The 22,084-nt window shown below is 35.0% G+C and overlaps 3 protein-coding genes and 1 long non-coding RNA gene across 7 annotated transcripts; 3 read left to right on the top strand and 1 right to left on the bottom strand.

Moving 5' to 3' along the window:
• The first annotated feature begins 421 nt into the window (after window positions 1-421).
• LOC112044287 (cysteine protease ATG4D) lies at window positions 422-4,288 on the top strand. Its single transcript, XM_052888120.1, has one exon. The coding sequence runs from the start codon at window positions 763-765 to the stop codon at window positions 2,176-2,178; it is 1,416 nt and encodes a 471-aa protein (XP_052744080.1). The 5' UTR covers window positions 422-762; the 3' UTR covers window positions 2,179-4,288.
• On the bottom strand, window positions 3,022-8,642 carry LOC112044288 (protein farnesyltransferase subunit beta). Of its 3 annotated transcripts, none has more exons than XM_024080088.2 (5): window positions 8,506-8,642; window positions 7,759-7,853; window positions 6,867-7,680; window positions 6,677-6,785; window positions 3,022-5,062 (listed from the first exon to the last, which is right to left on the bottom strand). In XM_024080088.2, exons 1-5 carry the CDS (start codon window positions 8,528-8,530, stop codon window positions 4,855-4,857), a joined length of 1,251 nt encoding a protein of 416 aa, XP_023935856.1. In that variant the 5' UTR covers window positions 8,531-8,642; the 3' UTR covers window positions 3,022-4,854. The 3 variants fall into 3 exon arrangements, with proteins under 3 accessions (XP_023935856.1, XP_023935859.1, XP_023935861.1); XM_024080091.2 differs by lacking the exon at window positions 8,506-8,642 and adding an exon at window positions 8,112-8,310; XM_024080093.2 differs by lacking the exon at window positions 8,506-8,642 and adding an exon at window positions 8,192-8,305.
• A 235-nt stretch (window positions 8,643-8,877) lies between these two features.
• LOC112044285 (3'(2'),5'-bisphosphate nucleotidase 1) lies at window positions 8,878-17,367 on the top strand. Of its 2 annotated transcripts, XM_024080086.2 has the most exons (6): window positions 8,878-9,090; window positions 9,271-9,390; window positions 10,215-10,359; window positions 11,055-11,159; window positions 12,265-12,551; window positions 14,121-17,367. In XM_024080086.2, the coding sequence occupies exons 1-6, from the start codon at window positions 8,971-8,973 to the stop codon at window positions 14,385-14,387; spliced, it is 1,044 nt and encodes a 347-aa protein (XP_023935854.1). In that variant the 5' UTR covers window positions 8,878-8,970; the 3' UTR covers window positions 14,388-17,367. The 2 variants fall into 2 exon arrangements, with proteins under 2 accessions (XP_023935854.1, XP_023935855.1); XM_024080087.2 differs by lacking the exon at window positions 11,055-11,159 and having other exon boundaries at window positions 8,879-9,090.
• On the top strand, window positions 12,558-13,903 carry LOC128199271 (uncharacterized). Its single transcript, XR_008251923.1, has 2 exons — window positions 12,558-13,723; window positions 13,821-13,903. It is a non-coding gene; the product is annotated as an uncharacterized LOC128199271 (long non-coding RNA).
• Window positions 17,368-22,084: the final 4,717 nt, after the last annotated feature.

Genomic DNA, 22,084 nt, shown 5'->3' with positions numbered 1-22,084 from the left:
ATAAGGACAAAAACTTTTCTCGGGCTCTGTCACTCTTTCAGGATTTCGTATAGCTACATCTCATTCGTTCACGGTATTATTCTTCCATGTCAATTCTATATAATTCTTTTTCTTAGTAAAATGGATTCTTTTTTGAGTTACGCTTGAATATTAAGTCTAGATCCATTGATTACGCATGGTTAGTTCACTAGAGTCTCTAAGACTTCAGGGTTCTAATTTTGACTGGTTTTTTATATAAAATCATTAAGAATTGGGTTTGAAAACGTCTGGCTGTTTTCTTCTCCGTCCGTTTCTCCGTCTATTTTCTGTGCTGTGACCATCAAAGAATGGTCAAACCCAGTAGGTACTCTGTGCGTCAATAGTGTATTATCTATGGTGTCTTCATTTAACGTTTGCGGTTTGTGACTTTGGTTTGTGATTGTAATTGTCAAAGTGTGGCTGACTGACTGACGCTGACGAGTTGACGACTGTGAAATGGAAAAAATGAACGTAAAAATTGTGCTTAATTTTGCGAAGTGACAAATCAAAACCTCGATCAAACAAAATCTATAGTGACTAATTAATTGATAATTGCATTTTACTTTCCCTACGTATGTATTCCAAATGATTAATGAATTGTGGAACAAAAATGTGAAATATCTTTGTCTTTGCACAAATGTTAATTTGATTATTAAATATACGTGCTATTTAATTATTTTCTAATGTCTAGATAAACAGTTATTACAATGTGAACGGCAAAATAAACAGATGTTTTAGAGAACTATGATGAACGGATCAAGGGGCCCAGTTACGAGCTCTGCCGTAACTAGCAGTGGCGTCAGGCGCGGAGGGACAAGCATGAAGGTCGAGAGTCTCAGTACCGCTGCCACATCGAGAGATACCACTCGTGACAGTGCAGAAGATCTCCTAGATCTCAAAGGAAAAGTAGAATCGAGATTGTTGTCTATGTGGAATAATGTGAAATTTGGATGGACAGTGAAATTGAAAACAAACTTCTCTAAAGAGTCACCTGTGTGGCTTTTAGGTCGTTGTTATCATCGAAAGTTGAGCCCAACTGGTTCTTTGGAATCATCCACAGAAATAGGCACAGAGGCTACAGCCCAGGATCCTATGGAGCAAATTTATGGAGAAGGTATAGAAGGCTTTAAATCTGATTTCATTAGCAAAATTTGGATGACATATCGCAGAGAGTTTCCTATGATGTCTGGATCAACATTCACAACAGACTGTGGTTGGGGCTGCATGCTGCGCAGTGGTCAGATGATGTTAGCGCAAGCCTTAGTATGTCACTTCTTAGGTCGGACGTGGCGATGGACCCCAGAAAAGCCCATTCAGAATGCTAGAGAATTTCAGGAAGACTGTCTCCATCGCATGATTATAAAATGGTTTGGTGATAAATCATCTGTAAACAGTCCCCTCTCCATACACCAGATGGTCAATTTGGGGGAAACCCTTGGAAAAAAACCTGGAGATTGGTATGGGCCAGCTTCAGTGGCACATTGTTTGAAGGCTATAATGACTTCAGCTTCTAAAGAAAATTATGAATTTGATAAATTAGAAGTTTATGTTGCTCAAGAATCCACTATATATATTCAAGATGTTTATTCTCATTGTAGGTTACCTAATGGTTCATGGAAATCTCTCATTCTACTTGTACCTGTCAAATTGGGAACTGATAAGCTTAATCCCATTTATGGGCCATGTCTCACCTCTCTCTTGACTTTGGATTTCTGCATAGGAATCATAGGAGGAAGGCCCAAACACTCTCTATATTTTGTTGGATATCAAGATGATAGACTTATTCATTTAGATCCACACTACTGCCAAGAAATGGTTGATGTTTGGCAACCAAATTTTTCTTTACAGACCTTTCACTGCCGTTCTCCAAGAAAAATGCCTATAACAAAAATGGATCCATCCTGTTGCATTGGTTTCTACCTTGCGACACATACTGATTTCGAAACATTTGTCAATGTCATCAGCTCATTCCTTGTGCCACAAGGAGTGTCATCAGCTAATGAGTATCCTATATTCACACTACACAATGGATCTCGTAGTTCAGTTATGGACCCGCCTAACATTAGATATTCAATATATGAGTCTGACCATCATTGGATAACACCGAATGTTCAAGACAGTGATACTGACATGGAGTCAGAAGAATTTGTTTTAATATGAACTACTTATCATAACTTAAATATTTTTTAAGGTAAACATAATGCATCTAATGTAGGAACCTGAAGAGGGATGATATTAGAATTATATTGTTGTTTAAAAGGTTCTGTAATTCTTATATAAAACGATCTAGGTAAACCAAATAATTTTAGTTTATTTTAGCATTGCCTGTAAATAAAATAAGACTGCCTTTGTAAAAATGGCTTTATTTATTCTTATTGATAACACGGAATTAAAAAAACATGGAACTTGTTTTTGTCATTTTTAGTTCTGTACTAAAACTATGTACATGGGGGTGTCATAAGTGAACACACATATAGTGTGAAAATAAAGCACACTAACAAACTCCTTACATAATTGATTTATGATGTTAACTGATAACAATAAATGTCTTCAGTGTTTGGAAAAACTTAATTTTGAGTTTTTTTTTTATTCTTAACAAGTACTTATTTTTTATTGACAGATTTAAGCAAAATAATTCTTGTTGTTGCACATCTTTTGTTTTGTAGAAAATCAAATTTAGAGTGCTTTTCCACCGGAGGTGTGCTACGCTATATTGTTATGGATGATATCCACTAATCATATTCATTGGTGCACATAGCTTAGCACTGGTGGAAACAGATTCAACTAAGACATGTTTTTATATATAAGGAATCTTGCTATGGGTGCCTGCTATCGGTACATCGCATACTCTTAGCTCGAGCTGCACATCTTTAGTATTGGTGGAAACAGTAACATATTTTCGTAGCGAAGATTTCACATCTTCGCAGCATAGCTGCATAGCACACCTCTGATGGAAAAACGCCCTTATAGTAAAAGAAAATATACTTTAATAGAGGTTTTATAGGTCATATAGAGTAAAGTTTAGTTATTACATAACTAGTAATTAAAGTTTACTCTACCTATACCTTGTTATAAAGTCTATTTTCGAAAAATACAAACACATCAGCTTACATCTTCAATGTTTTCTATTTTCTGTCAGAGACAAGAATGGTTATAATAAATATTTAGGCAATACCAGAACCATGTTTATACATATCTTACAAAAAGTTTCCTTTCTGTAAATCTAAAAATATTTACGAACCATTAATTTTTTACAGCCCCACTTTTGCTAATACAACTACATACTAATAATATTATACACATAGTATAATAAAGCACATCTTATTTAAAATAGGTGTGAAAAATAGGTGCTCAGATTTAATTTTAACAATAATGTTACCATTTTGACTACAAGCATTTAAAAATACATAAGAAGATTACTTTATTTTTATTTTGCTTATTCTCTTTAATTTACATTTTAGTTTTTAGGTAGTATAATAACTCCTTTACTTTGTAAATGTTGCATTGACAATGCAATAAAGGGATTTATGAGATTAGATTACACTGTCATACATTCAAAATGTAAAATAAATTAATACCACTTTGATGTAGAACTATTATTAACTGCTTTCCATACATTCTTAGCATTTTAATCTCATACCTTATTTACAAATCACTTAATAATGAGTATGATATAAAATGATTCATCCCAAGGTGAGTCACACTATACATACAACACACTAGTTAAATTTTCAGATTGTACAAAAAAAAATACACTAGAACTTGCTTCTGTCATTTTTAGTTTTGAAAATGCTGTACCCGTGGGTGACAAACACATGTATAGTGTAATAATATAATATTAATTATTAAAATAATTAACCAATGAAGGGTTGAGATTAAGTAATTAAATTAAAAAACCAAATTCATCATTTAAAACATACAATACAAAAGTGCAATGTGTCAATATGAATATTTCTATCATTTGTTTCTTATCCCAAATAAATAACATATGAAGGTAATGGTAAAATAATCACAAATATCATCTAATAACTTAGGTTCAGGTTGTAAACTTTATGTTGTAGACTTGACTTGTAATGTAAATTTTTTGAACTGTACAAAACCACCAATTCAAAATTAGATTTATTTAATCAGTTAATGAAACATTACAAAGAAAGTTAATCTTATTAGGATCTAGCTGATCAAATGAAAAATTATTATGGCAAATTGGGTTTGCAAAAGATTGCAAAACTTTGCCAACACCAGGATTTTATTTAAATTTATCAGGCATAGTCGTTATGTTTCGTTCAATGATAGTAGAAGAAAAAAAGAGGTAGTAGGTTACATTAACCACATTTGATGTTTACAAAAAATATTTCAGCTGCATTGCCAACGGTGCGATGACAGTGCGGCGACTGAGCTCAAGTTTGCTAATTAGCATAGTTTTAAAGTGCCACTTGCGTCCGCATGTAATCTATCTACCTCTTTTTTCAAACATCAGGTTTAGTTACAAAAAAATTTCGTCAAGTTCTACCACAAATACTGGCTGGCCAGCAAACTAAAATTTGTTATTTCATGTAATTTACAATTCTGAGCTTTAGTACACTATTTAAAATTATGATATTGAGTATATTGTCACCTTAGACTATTTAGTAGTACTATAAATATTTTTATAGCAAAAATAACATTTCAGAATTTTTCATTATGTTACATAGCCTGTACTCACAAACGGTTGATACTTTTTAAATTTATCTAGTCAGATAAGTGAGAAGTCAAATGAAAACATTGTATTCTTTTTTTCATAAAAACTCAAACACTTATATTGGTTACTGTTTAATATACAAATCTACAAAAAAGAAGTTAATTTTTATCCTTCACTGGTGGAGGATGTCTAATGAAATAATGTAGAGCATTATATGCAAGATGAGGAGCAATATTATGCAGCGGGTGTATCCTGTTCAATTCATTATTAGGGGTTCCCACAACGTAAGGATCATTGGCCCCTGTGCCGTGTTGAGCTACGGACAATCCACTCAGTGTGTAGCATGTGTGGTATATATCTCTAGGCCTGTGAAAATAAAATATATATCAATCAATTTGAAGAAGTTTTTTTTTATCATTTACATTATTAGATATGTCTATAATTAATTTTTTTATGTATCCTGCAACTTGGTGATCTGTGTTACCAGCCATTCAGTCCATAATAATAAATAATGTTCTCTTCTGCAGATTTTTTTTTATATTATATCTATACTAATATTATAAAGAGGTAAAGTTTGTAAGTTTGTAAGTTTGTCACATTTTTGAAATGGGGTAATCTTCGGAACTACTGGTCCGATTTCAAAAATTCTTTCACCAGTAGAATGCTACATCATCGGGGAGTGCTATAGGCTATATTTTATATTAGTATGATATATATATATATTCGCCGAGTTAACACAGTTTTTGTCATACAGGTCGGACCGAAAATCCTCTTAAGCAGACTTATTCGCATGCGCTGTCTTAACCATTGTGTAAAATTGAAATTAATGTATGGAGGCTTTATGTATCTTTAAAAGTTCTACAAAAAAGTCCGCGACACCATATATCTATCTTCTATATATTAGCAGATATAGTACCTTTTGTGTTTTAAAAATTATTAATTTTATATACTTTGGTTTACGTCATTATTTATACAACTAAACTTGAATCCTTATTGAAATAAATTATTTAATAATCAAAAGGATATTATGGAGATAAGATTTGCCCTTGCCTCGGAGATAATATAAAATTTCTAAAAGCCGCAGAAATTCCGCTATATGACGCCCCGCGCTTTCATTTACGTAGTTCCCGTTCCCGTGTGAATATGGGGATCAAACGTAGCCTATGACACTCGCAAATAACGTAGCTTTCTATTGGTAAAACAATTTTCCAAATCGGTCCAGTAGATCCAGAGATTACCTCCTACAACCACACAAACTTTACCTCTTTATATTATTAGCATAGAAGTCTCTATTTCCCTTGGTCATCGCACCACTCTCGAAGGGCTGGACCGATTTTGCTAAGGGTAGGAGTAAGATAGAGAATTTATAGAGTAGGGTAGGGTACGGGTAGGGAAGCGTAGGGGTAGTGTAGGAGTAGGGCCGGGGTAGGGTAAGGGTAGGGGTAGGGTAGAGGTACAGGTAAGATAGGGAAGTGGTAGGGGAGGGGTAGGATAGGCGTGAGATAGGGGTACGGGTGGTATAAGGGTAGGAAAGGGATAGGGTACGGGGAGGGTAGGGGTAGGATGGGGGTAAGGTGTAGGTAAGATAGGGATAGGGTAGGGGTAGGTTTGGGGTAGGGTAGGGGTAGGTTTGAGGTAGTGGAAGGGTAGGGGTAGTAGTAAAGTTGACATCGAATTTTAGGCGGACGAAGTCGCGGGCGTCCGCTAGTCAGTTATAATATAAAAAAAATCTGCAGAAGACTAGAATAGTGGTTGACTGCAATCACACCTGATGGTAAGCAATACTGTTGCCTATTTTGCAATTTAATTAACCCAGATCCTAAAACATAGCTGCCAAACCTAACTTTGTCTGTGCAACATAAATAATATACAGTTTATGCTGGAATGTTTTCCATACATTTTTAGCAGAATATTTTTAGTGAAAATTTAATACAAAATATAAAAAAAGTAGAATAGATTCAAACAAATACAAATACTTACTTCCCCGGTTTATCAATAAGTCCACCATCAGGAGCTTGGCAACAAACAATGATATATTCCTGTAAGGCCCCTTGATTGAACAGTACTGTCTCTATCATTTCCTTGTGATCTAAAAATATAAGCATTCATTGAAATGTGTTTAGTTCAAATTAATATGCTTCACCAGACTCGGATACATATATCAACAAACCTTGAGCTAATATTGCACTTATGATAGGAAATGTAGCACCTTGCCAAAAGGAATAACATCCATCAACAAGTTTATTTGTACGACCTTGAAATCCACCTTCAACAGTTGTCTGACGATTGACACACCACCTCAACAGTGCATCCATATCACACAGTTTTGTTCTATTTAATAAACCTAGCGCAGCAATTCCACAGTATGCATAACCCCCGTGCGCTTCCATTCCTGGACACCCAGCGAAACCTCCTTCATAAGTCTGACAACTCACTATCCACTCTGCGGTTTTATCAAACAATGCCTCAGTAAAAGTGTTGGTTAATTTAGCAATACTGACAGCGCAATAGGCTCCTCTGATATCCTGTTCCCCACCTCTATGTAGAGCAAAAGATCCGTCTACTTCACGGACGGTCCATAAGAATTTTTGTAAGGAGCTTCTATCAATTGAATCATAGGCTTCTTCTGTACCAATAATACTTAATGCGTTAACAGCTGCATAAGTTGTACCCAAATGTGAATACTGCCCTGGGCCTCCACCGTACCCACCATCCTTGTGCTGACAATGCGACAGGAAGCTCACTGTATGCGACAGTATTTCTGCATCAGGCATGTCCTTCAAGGCCCACAATGCATGCAAAATCCAGTAAATCAACCAAGGCCTACTTGCATCCAAGCAAGTGTAGCTTTGTGATAAACTGATTAAGGCATTCTTTAAAAACTTAGCGTGAGCACTCTTGTTCAGTTTAGGCAAGTCTGGGTCAATTGAAGCTTTCTGTTCAAATTGCTTGTATATTTTCAAAATTACATTTTCGACACATTTCTGAAAATTTATCAAGGTAAAAGGGTATTAATACCGCTCTATTTTTAAGGCAAAATAAAAGGGTTTGTGACTGTTTACCTGTTCTAACGACGAACTCGTAATTACGCCTTCATCATTAAACACTTGTTTAGAGATATCCGCGAAACATCGAATATGATTTTCCATGATGGAGACTAAAACAAATAATGCTAATTAAATTTAACGCGAATAGAATCCAAGTTGTCCAATCCAAAAATATACCGACATCTGTGCCAGTAGCGTGCCAAACTTGCGGCCTTTACACTGAACCTATTTTAAAAGGATTGATGAATGACGAAATACACAAACAGTTAATAAACAATGTATTAGATTAAATGGGGTGTTAATGTTTCCTTAGTATTAGAAGTAAACATCGTTGTATTTTTAAAGAGTAATGTAAAAATATATTTTACCTTACTTCAATTATGCAAATATATTTAAAACAATAAGAATAACTATTATAATTCAACTAACTATCAAATTAATTGCTTACGAATTTAGTTATATTTATAATTTTAACCAATTTTCCAGTTTTCACACATTTTACTTTTTATTTGTATGTATTTTTCTGTAATGTAATTTTAACTGGCTTTGCGTACCTACTCTGAGTTATATTCTAGCCCAAAGAATATAATATACACCAAGGAGAAGAAGTGAATCTACATACATGAAAACATAACATTGCAGCGACATTATTTCCGCATACCAAATATTTATATATACAAAAAGGACAAAATTTATTAATAAATGATAGATATATAAAATAATAGTAATACTCAGTACGTGTTTTAGCAAAGTACCACTCACCTCTATTAATTGTAATTCGAAACATTATTCTAATTCTAGCACCATTTCCGCAGTCAACACATACATAATCTCCTTTAACTAAAAGTCTCTGTGCTGAGGTTTCGGCCCCTTGTTCTAGCCGTTTTGAGTCAAAGACGATAAATATCATAGATTTATGAGTAGGTACGGTTATCTATTTGACATTAAACTAGCTTTTTGAGCGATTTGCATCCACTTCCACTCATGACATTGTCTGTGATGTGATCCTTATCTTTATTATCTGTAATCTGTGTGATAAATTTATTTATCTGTGGTAGACAAAGAGTATATAATCACTATGGGTAGATGGAAAATTTGTCATCTGTGTCTTAGGAGTATTAGTGTTCTGTGGTCTTGTTTTGTCTATGGTGTAAAAGTGAAGTGACGAGTGGTCCAAATTATTTTGTTAATTTGTAAATAAAATAATTTTAAAATTAAGTAATTAAAATGTCCACCACCATACCAGTTATTGTTAGAGTGTTAGCTTCCTCAGTGTCCGTAGCTGGAAAAGCAGGAAAGATAGTGAGAGATGTGATGAGCAAAGGAGAGTTGGGCATTGTGGAAAAGGTTTCATAACTTTGATTATAATTGTTTTTCTTTTTTGTATTTTAAATCCCAATTAAGTATGATTTAGATGAATGATTTTATTCATCTTTTTTTCTTTCTTCCTATATATATTTTAAGATTTAAAATATATATAGTGTTATTAAATTAGGATATAGTAATATGGGTGAATCTTAATTTCAGGGTAAAGATGATTATCAGACTGAAGCTGATAGGTCAGCGCAGCGATGCATCATCGAGTCTCTCTCAGCTCAGTACCCTAAAGTTAACATTATTGGTGAAGAAGATAATCCAGACACAGAAGTATAAAATACTTTTTTTGAATTTCCTACATTTTATGCCATAGAGAACATGTTATAATATTATTGATCATCATGATCAAAAAGGTCGTGGGTTCAATTCCCTGCTTAGGTCAGTTTAGGTTTCATATTTCCTAAATGAGCCGTGATAGCCCAGTGGATGTGGCCTCTGCCTCAGGTTCCAGAGGGTGTGGGTCCAAATCTGGTCCGGGGCATGCTTCTCCACTTTTCAGTTGTGTGCAGTATAAGAAATTAAAATAACACATGTCTCAAATGGAGGAAAACTGCATACCAGAGACTTTTTAATTTTCTGCATGTGTTATGTCTGCCAGTCCGCATTGGGCCAGCGTGGTGGACTATTGGCCTAACCCCTATCACTCTGAGAGGAGACTTGAGCACTGCAGTCAAATATAGGTTGATACAGAACAATTTGATGAAACAAAATTAGCTCCTGTCTGGCCTGGTAGATGGCATCTGCCATGGCTAGTTGGGCAAAGACCACTTTCCAATAAGCCTATTTCCATTTTGGACTGCATTTTCATTTTTCACTTAACATTAGGTACCTACATTTGCAATCAAGGGTTAATTTGTCATTGACTAAAAAAATAAATAATATGTTCTGTGTAGGTACTTACTAAAATACTTACAAAGATCTAATAGTTATGAATAAGTACCTCATTATTCTTCCTTATACTGGTTCCTAGTAACATTTGTAATAGCTTTTACTACTTATTAGCCTTCTATTATGACCTTACAATCAATTTAATTGGAATTACACAAAAACCTTGACAGTCAATGAATTGTTAACAAAAAAGTAATTATTTTCAGGGTGATATCTCAAGTGAATGGCTAGCAGTTGACGCAGATAAGGAAATTTTATCCATAGAGTGCCCTTCATTTCTGAAAAGTGTTAAAGAGGAGGATATAGTAATTTGGGTTGATCCTCTCGATGGAACTTCTGAATATACTCAAGGTTTTTAGAATTTACTCATACCTACCAAGACAAACCAAAGACCTTGTAAATGAATATTTGCCAAGTCAGATATATTAGATAGTCTTTGATAAGGGTATCAGTCACATTATGTAAACTTTTTATTTAAATATGATTAGAATAATTATAAAGTTTACATTCATTAAGTTTGGTATTCTGTTTATGAGTAGACATGGAAATAAGTTATATCTATGTTTTGAGTTGCCATTTATTTTTTGGACTTGATTGTCTCACTTGCCAAGTCTACAAGTTTAAAAACAAACAAATTAAAAATGAGGATATAAAACACTAGTCATTTCACACTAAATAATAATGTACAATTAACTTGTTCTAATATTAATAAAAATAAATTTGATTAATAAGCTAAGAACATAAATTAATTAGCTAAGACATAAATTAAAATAAATAAGCTATGAAATGACATGCGTTTTCTACCTTCAATTCTAATTTCCTTGTTGGTAAACAGTATTCATCAAGACAGGCTGTAGTAGCAAGACCCCAAACTGTCTATTTGATATACTTTATCTAATTTGCTTTTCATTCGCTATTTTTTAACTTGAAACATCTGAAATCTTGAATCTATTTATTTATTTATAATAAATATTAAAATATTTTAATAATAAATACCAACAATTTGCTTACACTGTCAGTGTAAGTATGCTTATAAAACATTTTAGGTGCCCTCATGTTGAAGAGAGATCCATGGGAAAGATGGAAAATGTATTTGACTCATCCACTTATAAGTATCAAGTGGTATTTAAGTTTACTACAGTCAGACTTTGGTAAATGAAAATGTAGTGTATGTAGTTTGGGTTTTGAGTAACAATCGCCTTTTTATTAATAATTTTTATTTCAACAAAAACATTATAAATTAAAAACACATTTATAACACCAGCCATGCACAGTCAATTTTACCATCAAGTCTGCAGTGCACTTAGGGATGTGAACAGTTATAAAAATATTGAAAATGCAGCTGGAAACAGTATTTCAATATTTTTTTCACTGTCTACATCACTTAGCCTGCTAGAGGCCGGACAGTATTCTTGACCATGTATGGTTGGCATTATACTTAGCAATAATTGGTACACAATTCAATGCATGCATCACAGATCGCTTTATTGATGTCAAATTGTAAAAAATACCACAATCACTATTCATATTGCCGAGACAAAATCCATATATTAATGGCAAATAATAAGAATTCTCATGTTATGTAAAAAGTAATAATTATTAAGGCTATTTCCTTTTTCACTTTAGTTAGATGACTTCTAACAACTGTAATATATTGCATGCTGCATGAAGCTATACTAGAGCCATACTTTATGTGCACTATTTAATAACAAACAAATTAGAAATTGAAATAGAAAACACATGTCATAACTTAGTATTGATTTTTTATAAAATGTTATGCAAAATCATTGACCTCTTATAATAAAAAGACGGACAATCATGTTGAAAATTTCACTTAAAAACTGACCAATTTTGCTTTGACAGTTTTAAAATCAGTGATAAAGAAATTTATACCTAAAGGCCTTTAAATATAGTCCAATATTCTATAAAATCCCAAATTCAGAGCAAATCAACCTTAAGGATTGAGTTATAGGTAGAATTTGCAAATGCGACTATTTGAATTGAGTGCCAAAAAGTTGTGTTTGGCACTCATTTTATTGCATCCACTTTTTAATAGGAGATTGATGTGCAAAATATATTAACTATATCTAATTGTTCTAAGCTTATTTATCGAATTTATTTTATTTTTTTTAAAAACAAGTTAATTATAATTATTGATACCCTCATTTTTAATTTACCTGTTGGTAAACATTGCACATCCAGTGTGGCTTTAGTATACATGTCCTGTCTTTAAATTAATCAAATTATTTGTTGTAGGGTTTCTTGAACATGTAACAGTTTTAATTGGAATATCAGTCAATGAAAAACCCGTCGCTGGTGTTATACATCAACCATATTTCAAAACACTGATTGACGGTGAGAAGAAACTCGGGAGGACTATATGGGGGTTGCAAGAGGTAGGCGTGGGAGGATTCACTGCCGCCCCACCACCAGACTCCCTCGTCATCACAACAACTAGGAGTCACTCCAACCCCATAGTGGAGAAGGCTTTGCAAGTCATGAATGCAAGTCAAATACTAAGAGTTGGAGGTGCTGGATACAAGGTATGTTTACTTTTTCCTATTTATTGTATTTTTACTGCAGAAGCCTGCGACTCTTCGCATGAAATCCAGTTTTACAAGTTCTTTATACACACTTTAATTGGGGAGTAAGCAGGCGAATGAGTTACAAAAAGTGTGATCGGGTGAGGCGAACATGAAAGAATATATGTGTAAAAAATAAACATACACTCGAATTAAGAACCTCTTCCTTTTTTTGAAGTCGGGTAAAAAGAGAACATGATGAATTGACATATGATAGAAATGAAGGGAAAGATAGGATCACAAGTTAGAACTTTACTATAGTCTCACTGTTAAATAACACTGGTAGCGAGTTAGTGTAACCTTGCATTCCAATTCCACTGCACAATAGTTTGAATTGTAATTTTAATGCTTATTATTATTTATAAATAACAAATTTATATGATTCAGCTTGTGTATTTTTCTACATAACACAAGTTTTTGGTAATAGTATAAATAAATAATAGTATTAAAAAATACCCAACATAATGAAATATATCTAACTTACCTTCAATTTAGTAACCAGCAATTCTACACAAGCAAGCAATCAAACCAAAGATTTATTTTTTATAAAAAAAACACTAGAAAATGCTAGAGAAGTCATAGTTTGTATATATTGATTTTGATTTGACATTACCGCCTCTCATGGCTTCCTATCAGACAAGGTTATAAACTGCATATTCTTTGTCTTTTATACTCCATTCTATACCATCCTCTCCTTATTTTAAAACTTTTATGGGGAATGCCCATGGGCCAATACAACATTGGAACCCAGGTATAAAACTATATGGAGATGATATTATGGGAACTTTTTGAACAGATTGTTCAAATATTACTTGTCTATGTAGTTTTTTTCTATGTTATTACACATGTGTAATGATTCTGTAGGTTTACGTTTGAATGTTAACAAGTTGCAAGTTAAATATTTGGCCTGTCGGCCATGATGGTCTGTTTGATGACGTTACATGAACAAATCCTTTACAAACGGGATTTTTTTTTTAGTTTGACGTTTACAAGTAACTTTGTGACGTCAAAGTGGACGACAGCGATTTTGACGTTTGGAAAATTTGAAAATATACATTTTTTAAAATTAAGTTTTATAAGAAATCCTTAACCTTTATTAATTAATATCGATTTATTTCGGACCCTTATTCCATGTAATCGTACTACACGAAATTATTATTGTTTATTTATATTTGATATGTGTTAACCACCGGAATTAATATTTAATAATAGTTGTAACTTATTTTACAGCAATAATGTTAAATACTGTTAGATGTGTTATCATCGCATGATAAATGAGGCGCTCAAAAGAGGAAATTTCCACATCTCAATGTTAGTTGTGGTCAACAACAAACGTTATTTAAACAAATAATACCTAAATATCGAGTTGTGTGTTCAGAACATGTAAAAACTATATATACATAAATATATAATGGAATTAAAGACAAAATTGTGCATGTGTGAGCCCAGTTTTGTATTCGGATCACTTTATGTGGTGATTTTGTAGGGACGTAACCGATCTATAGTATAAAATTATCATTTATTTTACAGGTATTACAGTTACTGGAAGGAGTGGCATCAATTTATGTATTTGCCAGTCCCGGCTGCAAAAAATGGGACACTTGTGCTCCAGAGGCTGTTCTAAATGCAGCTGGCGGAAAGCTTACAGACATTCTAGGAAATTATTATAAATATGGAGCTTCTGAGGGAAAACCGAACAAAACAGGAGTACTGGCCGCTGTCAACGGAGAACTGCATAATTATGCTTTAACAAGAATACCGCAAGAATTAAAAGACAAATTAGCTAGTAATAAATAAAAGTGCACAAATAGTAGGTATACTTAAACATTTATTATACAGGGTGCAGGGGAGTATTTCCCATAACTGTGGGGTTATATTCTTTACTGAAAATTAATTAAAAATTTTCAAGGAACATGTGTTCTATAATTAATATTATAGAGGTAAATAATATTTCTATTATCCTTATAATTATGACGTAGCCAAGTTTTTTTATAATGCAAGGATATAAAGGTGTGTGTTACATGGATAGTCGAAATTATTTGAATTACTTTGTATGAAAACATAAATAGATTTCTATTTATTTAGTGAAATATTAGTTATGCAGTTCGGGTCCTATAAGTGGACTCTTAAGAAATATATTTATATTTAGAAAAGAAAATATATTTATCACTACATTACGATTTATGACACACATCACAATTATTTAAGAATAATACCCTGCGATATGTGGCATAACCTAGAAAAAGGTCCTAGCTCAGCATATTGCTATATGCTCCCAATAAACGAAGAACATACAGCGCTGATTTTCAGCTTAAGCACCTTGAAGTTATGGGAAATACTCCTGAGCACCCTGTATAGACAGTATTTCTTTATTGCAGATATGTGATTGGTATATTGAGAGATAAGTATCAAATTTTATTCCAAATCGAAATTTTTATAAAAATGTTTTTAAATGATTCTTTTTTATTATATTTATATTTAATAAAAGTTATTATTATGAGTTATTATAAGTTGGTTTTATTGATTTTATATTAATGCTAACAAGAAAGTATAAACTATAGCTTGGCAACTTCGTTCGTAACACTCCCGATGGTCCGGGCGGGCCGGGGGGCGTGTAGCGATGAATGAAAAACCCACGACTGATTCATCTCACTTCCCCGCACGCATGATTTCACACCCGCGCAGTCTTTCCCCCCGTCGCCCGCATACCATGGGAGAGCAGGCATGCATTGTTCAATAGGGTAGTTGAGTCATCAAATTTAATATAGGTACTTAAACAATATTAATTTTGTGGAGTACATAAAGTATGAATCCAAAATATATCGATATTAATTAATAAAATCTAAGGATTTCTTATAAAACTAAGTATAAAAATCATGGATTTTTCAAAATTTCCAAACGTCAATGACGCTGTCGTCCATTTGTGACGTCACAATGTTACTTGATGTACTAAACTTTAAACTATTAAGGACTTGTTAACGTGACGTCATGAAACAGTTGATGATGATGTGTGGCCTTAGGAAGTAAACCGTTCACTTTATCAACAAAGGTTTAGGCAACTTAGGTGAAAATATATTATATTATAAGCTTCCCTTTGACTCATAACCTAAACTTATCCTATTCTACTCCACCTACCCTACCCTACCTCTAGGGTTTAGGTTCTCAGACCTACTGAATATGCATATAAAATTTCATAAGAATCTGTCAAGCTGTAACGTCGTGGATTTTAATTTTGGGTGGTCAAATTTGGAATCTCTAGGTTTGTTTCGAAAGGCAGCGACATCGATGAATGTCGTAGAGATTACGAGGTTCGCTGCTAGATGGCGCTTATATTAAAGTGCTCAGACAAATAAATATGGACAAGTAGTTGGAGCTTTATAATCTGTATATAGACTTAATATATGGTTAGAGGTATTCCACAAGTAACGAAAGGTATGGAATCCGAAACCGACTTTAAAAACAAATGTCACATATTATCTGTGCAATTTGTTGATTGTACTCTGTAAGAAAGATGAATCGGTAACTTTATAGCTTTGCTATTGGTGAGGTTTTTTATGAAGAAAGTCCCGTTATCTTCTCGTTATATACTCGGGCACGTTCGAGTTTTTTCTTTTGGCTGGCTGAAATTTGGAGACATGTAGTTGACTTTCCAAAACATTAAATTTACTTAGAGGCAGTGATGTAAGATACTTGGTAAGACTCGAATTTATATTTGGTTAGCATTCGTGATTATCGAATTTTGTTGTGCTAAAGAGACAAATTCTTGCAGTTCCGGTCAACCATAAAAATTTCCCGTGAGATGTTAAGATGGCTACCTACTGGGAACTAGGGCGGGATATCCTTTTAAGGATGGGAATGTAATATATTCTGAACTTAACCTAACCTATATACGTGACCTAATGTAATCACACTTCTTCTTAATACAACCACGTTATTATGTAGAAACGTAGATTGGTTGTAGACATTTGAAACGCCGGTTCTGAAACCTTTGGTCATTCTTGGAACATTTTTATGGAACCTGAGTTGACTATTACATTTAATCATTTGCACGCGTCGAGTAGCATGCTGTTAGCGGCGTAAATCTTGGAGGTTCGCTGGCCGCCAGACAAAATGACGGACGGATGAATGCAACAGCAAGGTCAGCGACCGCGTGGTGTCAGCTTCCATCATAAACGTCAGGTCGTACCTATTCTTTCTTTTGTTAAATGGAGTCATGCTAAAACTTCTATTTTTATATATTGTTTTTTTTTAAAAGGATGCGTTACATTAATTGTTGGTGGTGATTCGGATATACCGTTCAGATTACAATAAGATTTAGAGATAACTAGACCTCTTTCGTGAGTGTTTAAAATGCAACGTGTTTGTTGTCCCTTTAGTATAAACGTGTGTAATTGCTAAGCGAACTTAAATGGAATCATCCTTGTGGATTTGGCTGGTAGCGATGTGAATTCATAACTTCTAGTGCGTTGTTCGACGGACCCACTTTAAATACCTAGCCGTGGCAGTGGTTTGGTCAACAAAAATCCAAACGCTATATCGACACCATCTAATCCCCAAGGATTGGTATAATAAAACAAATATTTGAGATAACCACTGTTTATTTACAAAGTATGTACAAAGTAACTTAACATTTAGGAAACCTGGTTTTTTTTATGTAATTTAACCCATTAATATTTTGTCCTTTTAGGGTTTCTCAAGGGTTTAGCATTACTTTTATATTGTAAAAAAAAGGTTCATCTAAAAATATAGAAGCCAAATACCGGTGATTACTGTAAAAGTGTTTTTTTTGTTTACTTAACCCCACATCCTCCTACGGGTATAGATCCGAAAGCCAGAATCTCGGTGGTAACATTTGAGATTCTGGTCTACAAGCTGTATGTTTGGCTGGTGACGCACTAGAAATTTCATCCAAATCGTTTCACAAAAACCGGCACAAACTATAAGGCTTGCAGTGGCGCCTGGGGATTTTTTTATTAATCCTAAAGGATCTGTACAACGTGGGAGAGAAAAGGGAATAATAAAATCATCCGAACACCACTCTAACAATATTTTTTTTGTTTTCTGTTCCAATTTCTATGTAATGTGTAGGATATATGCTTTGTGTACTATAAGATTTTGTTTCAGCATAAGCTTAATATAAAATAACCTATGATCATTTTTTTGTGATGGTGTATTTGGCATAGTTAGTTATGTTATAGAGAAATTTAATTACTGAATTTTTAGTTATTATTGTTATTTTAAGTAACTCAATATTAATTTAATGTTTTAAAAAATAGTTGTACCATCACCAATAAATAATGTCAGGTCATAAGGAAATACAGTTTCACTCTTTGAGGAAGGATGAGCTGGTATACGAGGTCTCGATCAGATCCGAGACTCCGGGTAGTACTGTAGATGAGCTTAGGAGGCAGATGCGAGGCCTCATGATTGAGTGCCCCTCGACTGCCATATTAGAAACAAATATAGACAGCAACACCGAATTAGTAATAATTAATGATAAGTTAAATGAACTAGCCACAATTATTGAAGGATGGGGAAAATCAGGTGATAGGGGATCGATAGCAAGGGCAGAGGCCCTAGCCTATCACCTGTTTCATAGAGTAAACAGATTGAAGGTCGACGAATCAGCTAAGGTTTTAGCCAAGGTCGGGGAGGCCAGACTGAGATTAGGAAAATTTATTGCAATCATTGAAGCGCCTGGAAAAAATGTTTCAGAACAATTGTCTACATCTTCTAAGCCGTCACCTTCAGCGGAGGCTTCGGAAATAGAGTGCTCCGGGGACAAAAACCTGGCGAAGTGGAACCTAAAATTTAATGGCTCCACCGATCCGCGCTCCTTCGTCGAACGAGTGGAGGAGCTTCAGCTTTGCTACGGTGTCTCTGAGGCTAAACTCTTCAGGTCGGCGGTTCAGCTGTTTGAAGATCAGGCACTACTCTGGTACAGAGGTATCAGAGATCAGGTACGCTCTTGGTCTGACCTTAAAAATCTTTTATTAGAGGAATTTGACCCCGTCGATTATGACTATAGGTTGCGAGGAGAGATAAGATCTAGGACGCAGGGGGCTGAAGAGCCCGTGCATATATATTTTTCTATAATGGCTTGCTTGTTTGCTCGGCTGAGGACTTCGATGTCCGAGGTCGAAAAATTAGAAATTCTATTACACAATGTACGCCCAAAGTTTTCGCAGCAGCTCGCGTTGACAACCATTTCATCCATATCGCAGCTGAAAGATGCATGCAGGAAACTCGAAGCGGCCAGTCAAAGGGCCACACAATTTGCTGAGCCCGGCCGTTCGAATTCTATTTTAACTCCTGAATTTACTTATAAAAATAAAAATAAAAATGTGGCATATTTGGACAACGAACAAAATTTTCATTCAAATCAGGTTCATAATGACCAGGGTCGTTATAAACAACATAGCAAGTTGCATCAAAATCGGTTTTATAACAGCCAGGGTAAATATGAACATGGTAACCCTCACAACAAAGGACGGGTTAATGATAATGACCAAACCAGGGCAGGGCCGTCACACACTGGTAACAAATATAGAAACCAGCGGTTAGTGAGGCATAACGTACACTGTTACGGTTGTAAAACCCCTGGGTACACGAAGTTTACGTGTCCAAAATGTAACAAAGCGGCTACTAGTCCAAAAAACTAGTCTGCTCGAACGATGCCAGCATAAATAAAAAATTTAAAAAATTAAAAAGTTTCGGCACTTTGGCATCTGTTCGATTTCAACCAAAAAAGAATGATATTAGGCCTTATCTTAAATTTAAAGTAGTCAACCTTGAAATTTGTGGTCTACTTGATTCAGGAGCATGCATCTCAATACTAGGTAACAACTCTCACGAAAACTTCATCAAAATGGGTTTCAAGCTAGAAAAATTTAGTAATATCTCCTGCACCGTGGCAAATGGTGTTAAGCTGGAAAGTATAGGTTACATGTACCTACCAATAACATGTCATGACACTACCTGTGCCATTAAATTTTTTGTTATACCTACAATAATATCGGATATAATATTAGGTAAAGATTTTTGGAGGGCATTCAATATCGCCCCAGAGATACTAGACTGCATTGACTATAAGTATCAACCAGCGAGCTTCTGCGAGACTTTGAGTACGAATAGGGTAAACACTATTCAGTCTTTGGAAAATCTGTCAACCGAGCAGAAAGAACTAGCAAATGCCATTATAGGGAAATTCCATGACATCTCTTTTGAATTAAAAGGTCTTGGTAGGACGTCCTTAATAGAGCACGACATCGACACAGGTGATGCTCTACCCATTAGGGTAAAACAATATCCGCTATCGCCGGAAAAGAAGGTGGCGTTGCAGGAAGAGTTAAAAAAGATGTTGGCATTAGACGTCGTTACTCCCAGTGAAAGTCCGTGGAACAACCCAGTTATTTTAGTCAAAAAGGCAAATGGTGATTGGAGGTTCTGCTTGGACTGCAGGAAGCTAAACGCAGTGACAAAGAAGGACTCGTATGCTATACCATACATTCCTCAAATACTTGATAGTTTGAAGGAGGCCAAATTCCTGTCGACTATAGATCTGTCATCTTCATTTTGGCAGATACCTCTATCAGAACGTTCACAGGAAAAAGTGAGTTTCCAAATTGAAGGGGCAGGATTATTTAAATTCAAAGTTGTGGCCTTTGGACTTTGTAATGCTCCGGCGCGGCAACAAAGATTAATGGATAAATTAATAAATCAAAACTTTTGTAGTGACGTAGACAATGGTTATGTTTTTTGTTATATAGATGACATTGTGATATGTTCATCGGATTTCTCTACTCACTTGTTGTTGCTAAATAGAGTCCTGGATAAATTAAAGTCAGCTAACTTGACAGTGTCTTTTGACAAATGCAAATTCTTTAGGGAGTCAATCAAGTATTTAGGTTATGTAGTTGATGAGTTTGGGTTACATACGGATCCTGATAAGATCTCTTCAATTTTAAATTTTCCGACCCCAACCACAGCCCGGGAAGTAAAAGTATTTTTAGGAACTTGCTCTTGGTACAGGCGATTTATTCGTAACTTTTCAACAATTGCAGCACCGCTGAACAAGCTGACCAGCAAAGGGAGGAACGCGCCGAGGTTCCAGTGGAACGAGGCAGCTGACAAGGCCTTCTCGTTGCTAAAAAATGCATTGGTGTCAGCTCCAGTATTAGCAGTTCCTGATTTTAGTAAGCCTTTTACTGTCCATTGTGATGCTTCGTCGTACGGTTTGGGGGGAATGTTGTCACAGATGATCAAGGGTCACGATCATCCGATAGCTTATGTTAGTAGATCTTTAAATAAGAATGAAAGGAACTACAGTGCTACGGAACGGGAGGCCCTAGCAGTCATATTTGCAGTCGAAAAGTTCCAAGCGTACTTAGGAAGTAGGAAGTTCACGATAGTTACAGACCATTCGTCTTTAAAGTGGTTTTTGAATTTGGAAAATCCTTCTGGTAGGTTAGCTCGATGGGGTTGCCGACTGTCTCAATTCGATTTTGAGATAGAACATAGAAAAGGCACAGACAATGTAGTTCCTGATGCTCTATCGCGACTCATGAAAGTTGAGGCAATCCATGCAACGTCTGATACACCTACCTCAGGTATGAAAGATGAATGGTATGAGAGGATAAAAAATAATTGTGTTTCTAAACCTACACACTTTCCAAATTATATGGTTAAAGATAATATTTTATTTCGCTTAAGTAAAAGCAAGTATGATCTAATAAGCGAGTTTGATTGGAAAGAGGTCATTCCAAAAGGTTTGAGAAACAAAATTATAAGTGAGAACCATTGTGAACCAACAGCTGCACACCTAGGTGTTTTTAAAACACATAGACGCTTATGTTTAAGATATTTCTGGCCGGGTATGTACAAAGACATAGAAAATTTCGTAAAATCATGTGACGTATGTAAAGCATATAAACATTCTACACAAGCAGTCCCTGGTTTGATGGGGAAACCAAAGGTATGTTCACGTCCCTTCCAAGTAGTGAGTTTGGACTTAGCGGGTCCACTTCCACGAAGTAGGTCTGGATACACATACCTGCTAGTAATAACGTGCGTTTTCTCTAAATACACTCTACTATTTCCGTTACGCCGCGCAACATCAGCGTTGGTGGCTAAAAACTTCGAAGACGGGTTGGTCCTGGTACATGGAGCGCCGGAGACGGTAATCCTGGACAACGGAACACAAATGACCGGTTCCGAGTTCAGGAATGTCATAAAGCGCTACAACGTGCCAAGGCTTCACTATACTCCTCGTTACACTCCGCAAGTAAACCTGGTAGAACGCTACAACAAAACAATTATGACCGCTGTAGCGTCGTATGTAGAAGAGGATCATCGAACCTGGGACCTAAATCTAAGAAAGATCCAGTTCGCAATAAATAGCGCGATAAATGAATCGACTGGGTTTTCACCGTTTTTCTTAGTACACGCCCGTGAGCCAGTGATAAACGGAGATTTCTACTTAGATACGCAGAGTG

The sequence above is a fragment of the Bicyclus anynana genome, chromosome 21 (genome assembly GCF_947172395.1).
Source record: "Bicyclus anynana chromosome 21, ilBicAnyn1.1, whole genome shotgun sequence".
Taxonomy (NCBI): domain Eukaryota; kingdom Metazoa; phylum Arthropoda; class Insecta; order Lepidoptera; family Nymphalidae; genus Bicyclus; species Bicyclus anynana.
This window is presented reverse-complemented; position numbering and strand designations above follow the sequence as displayed.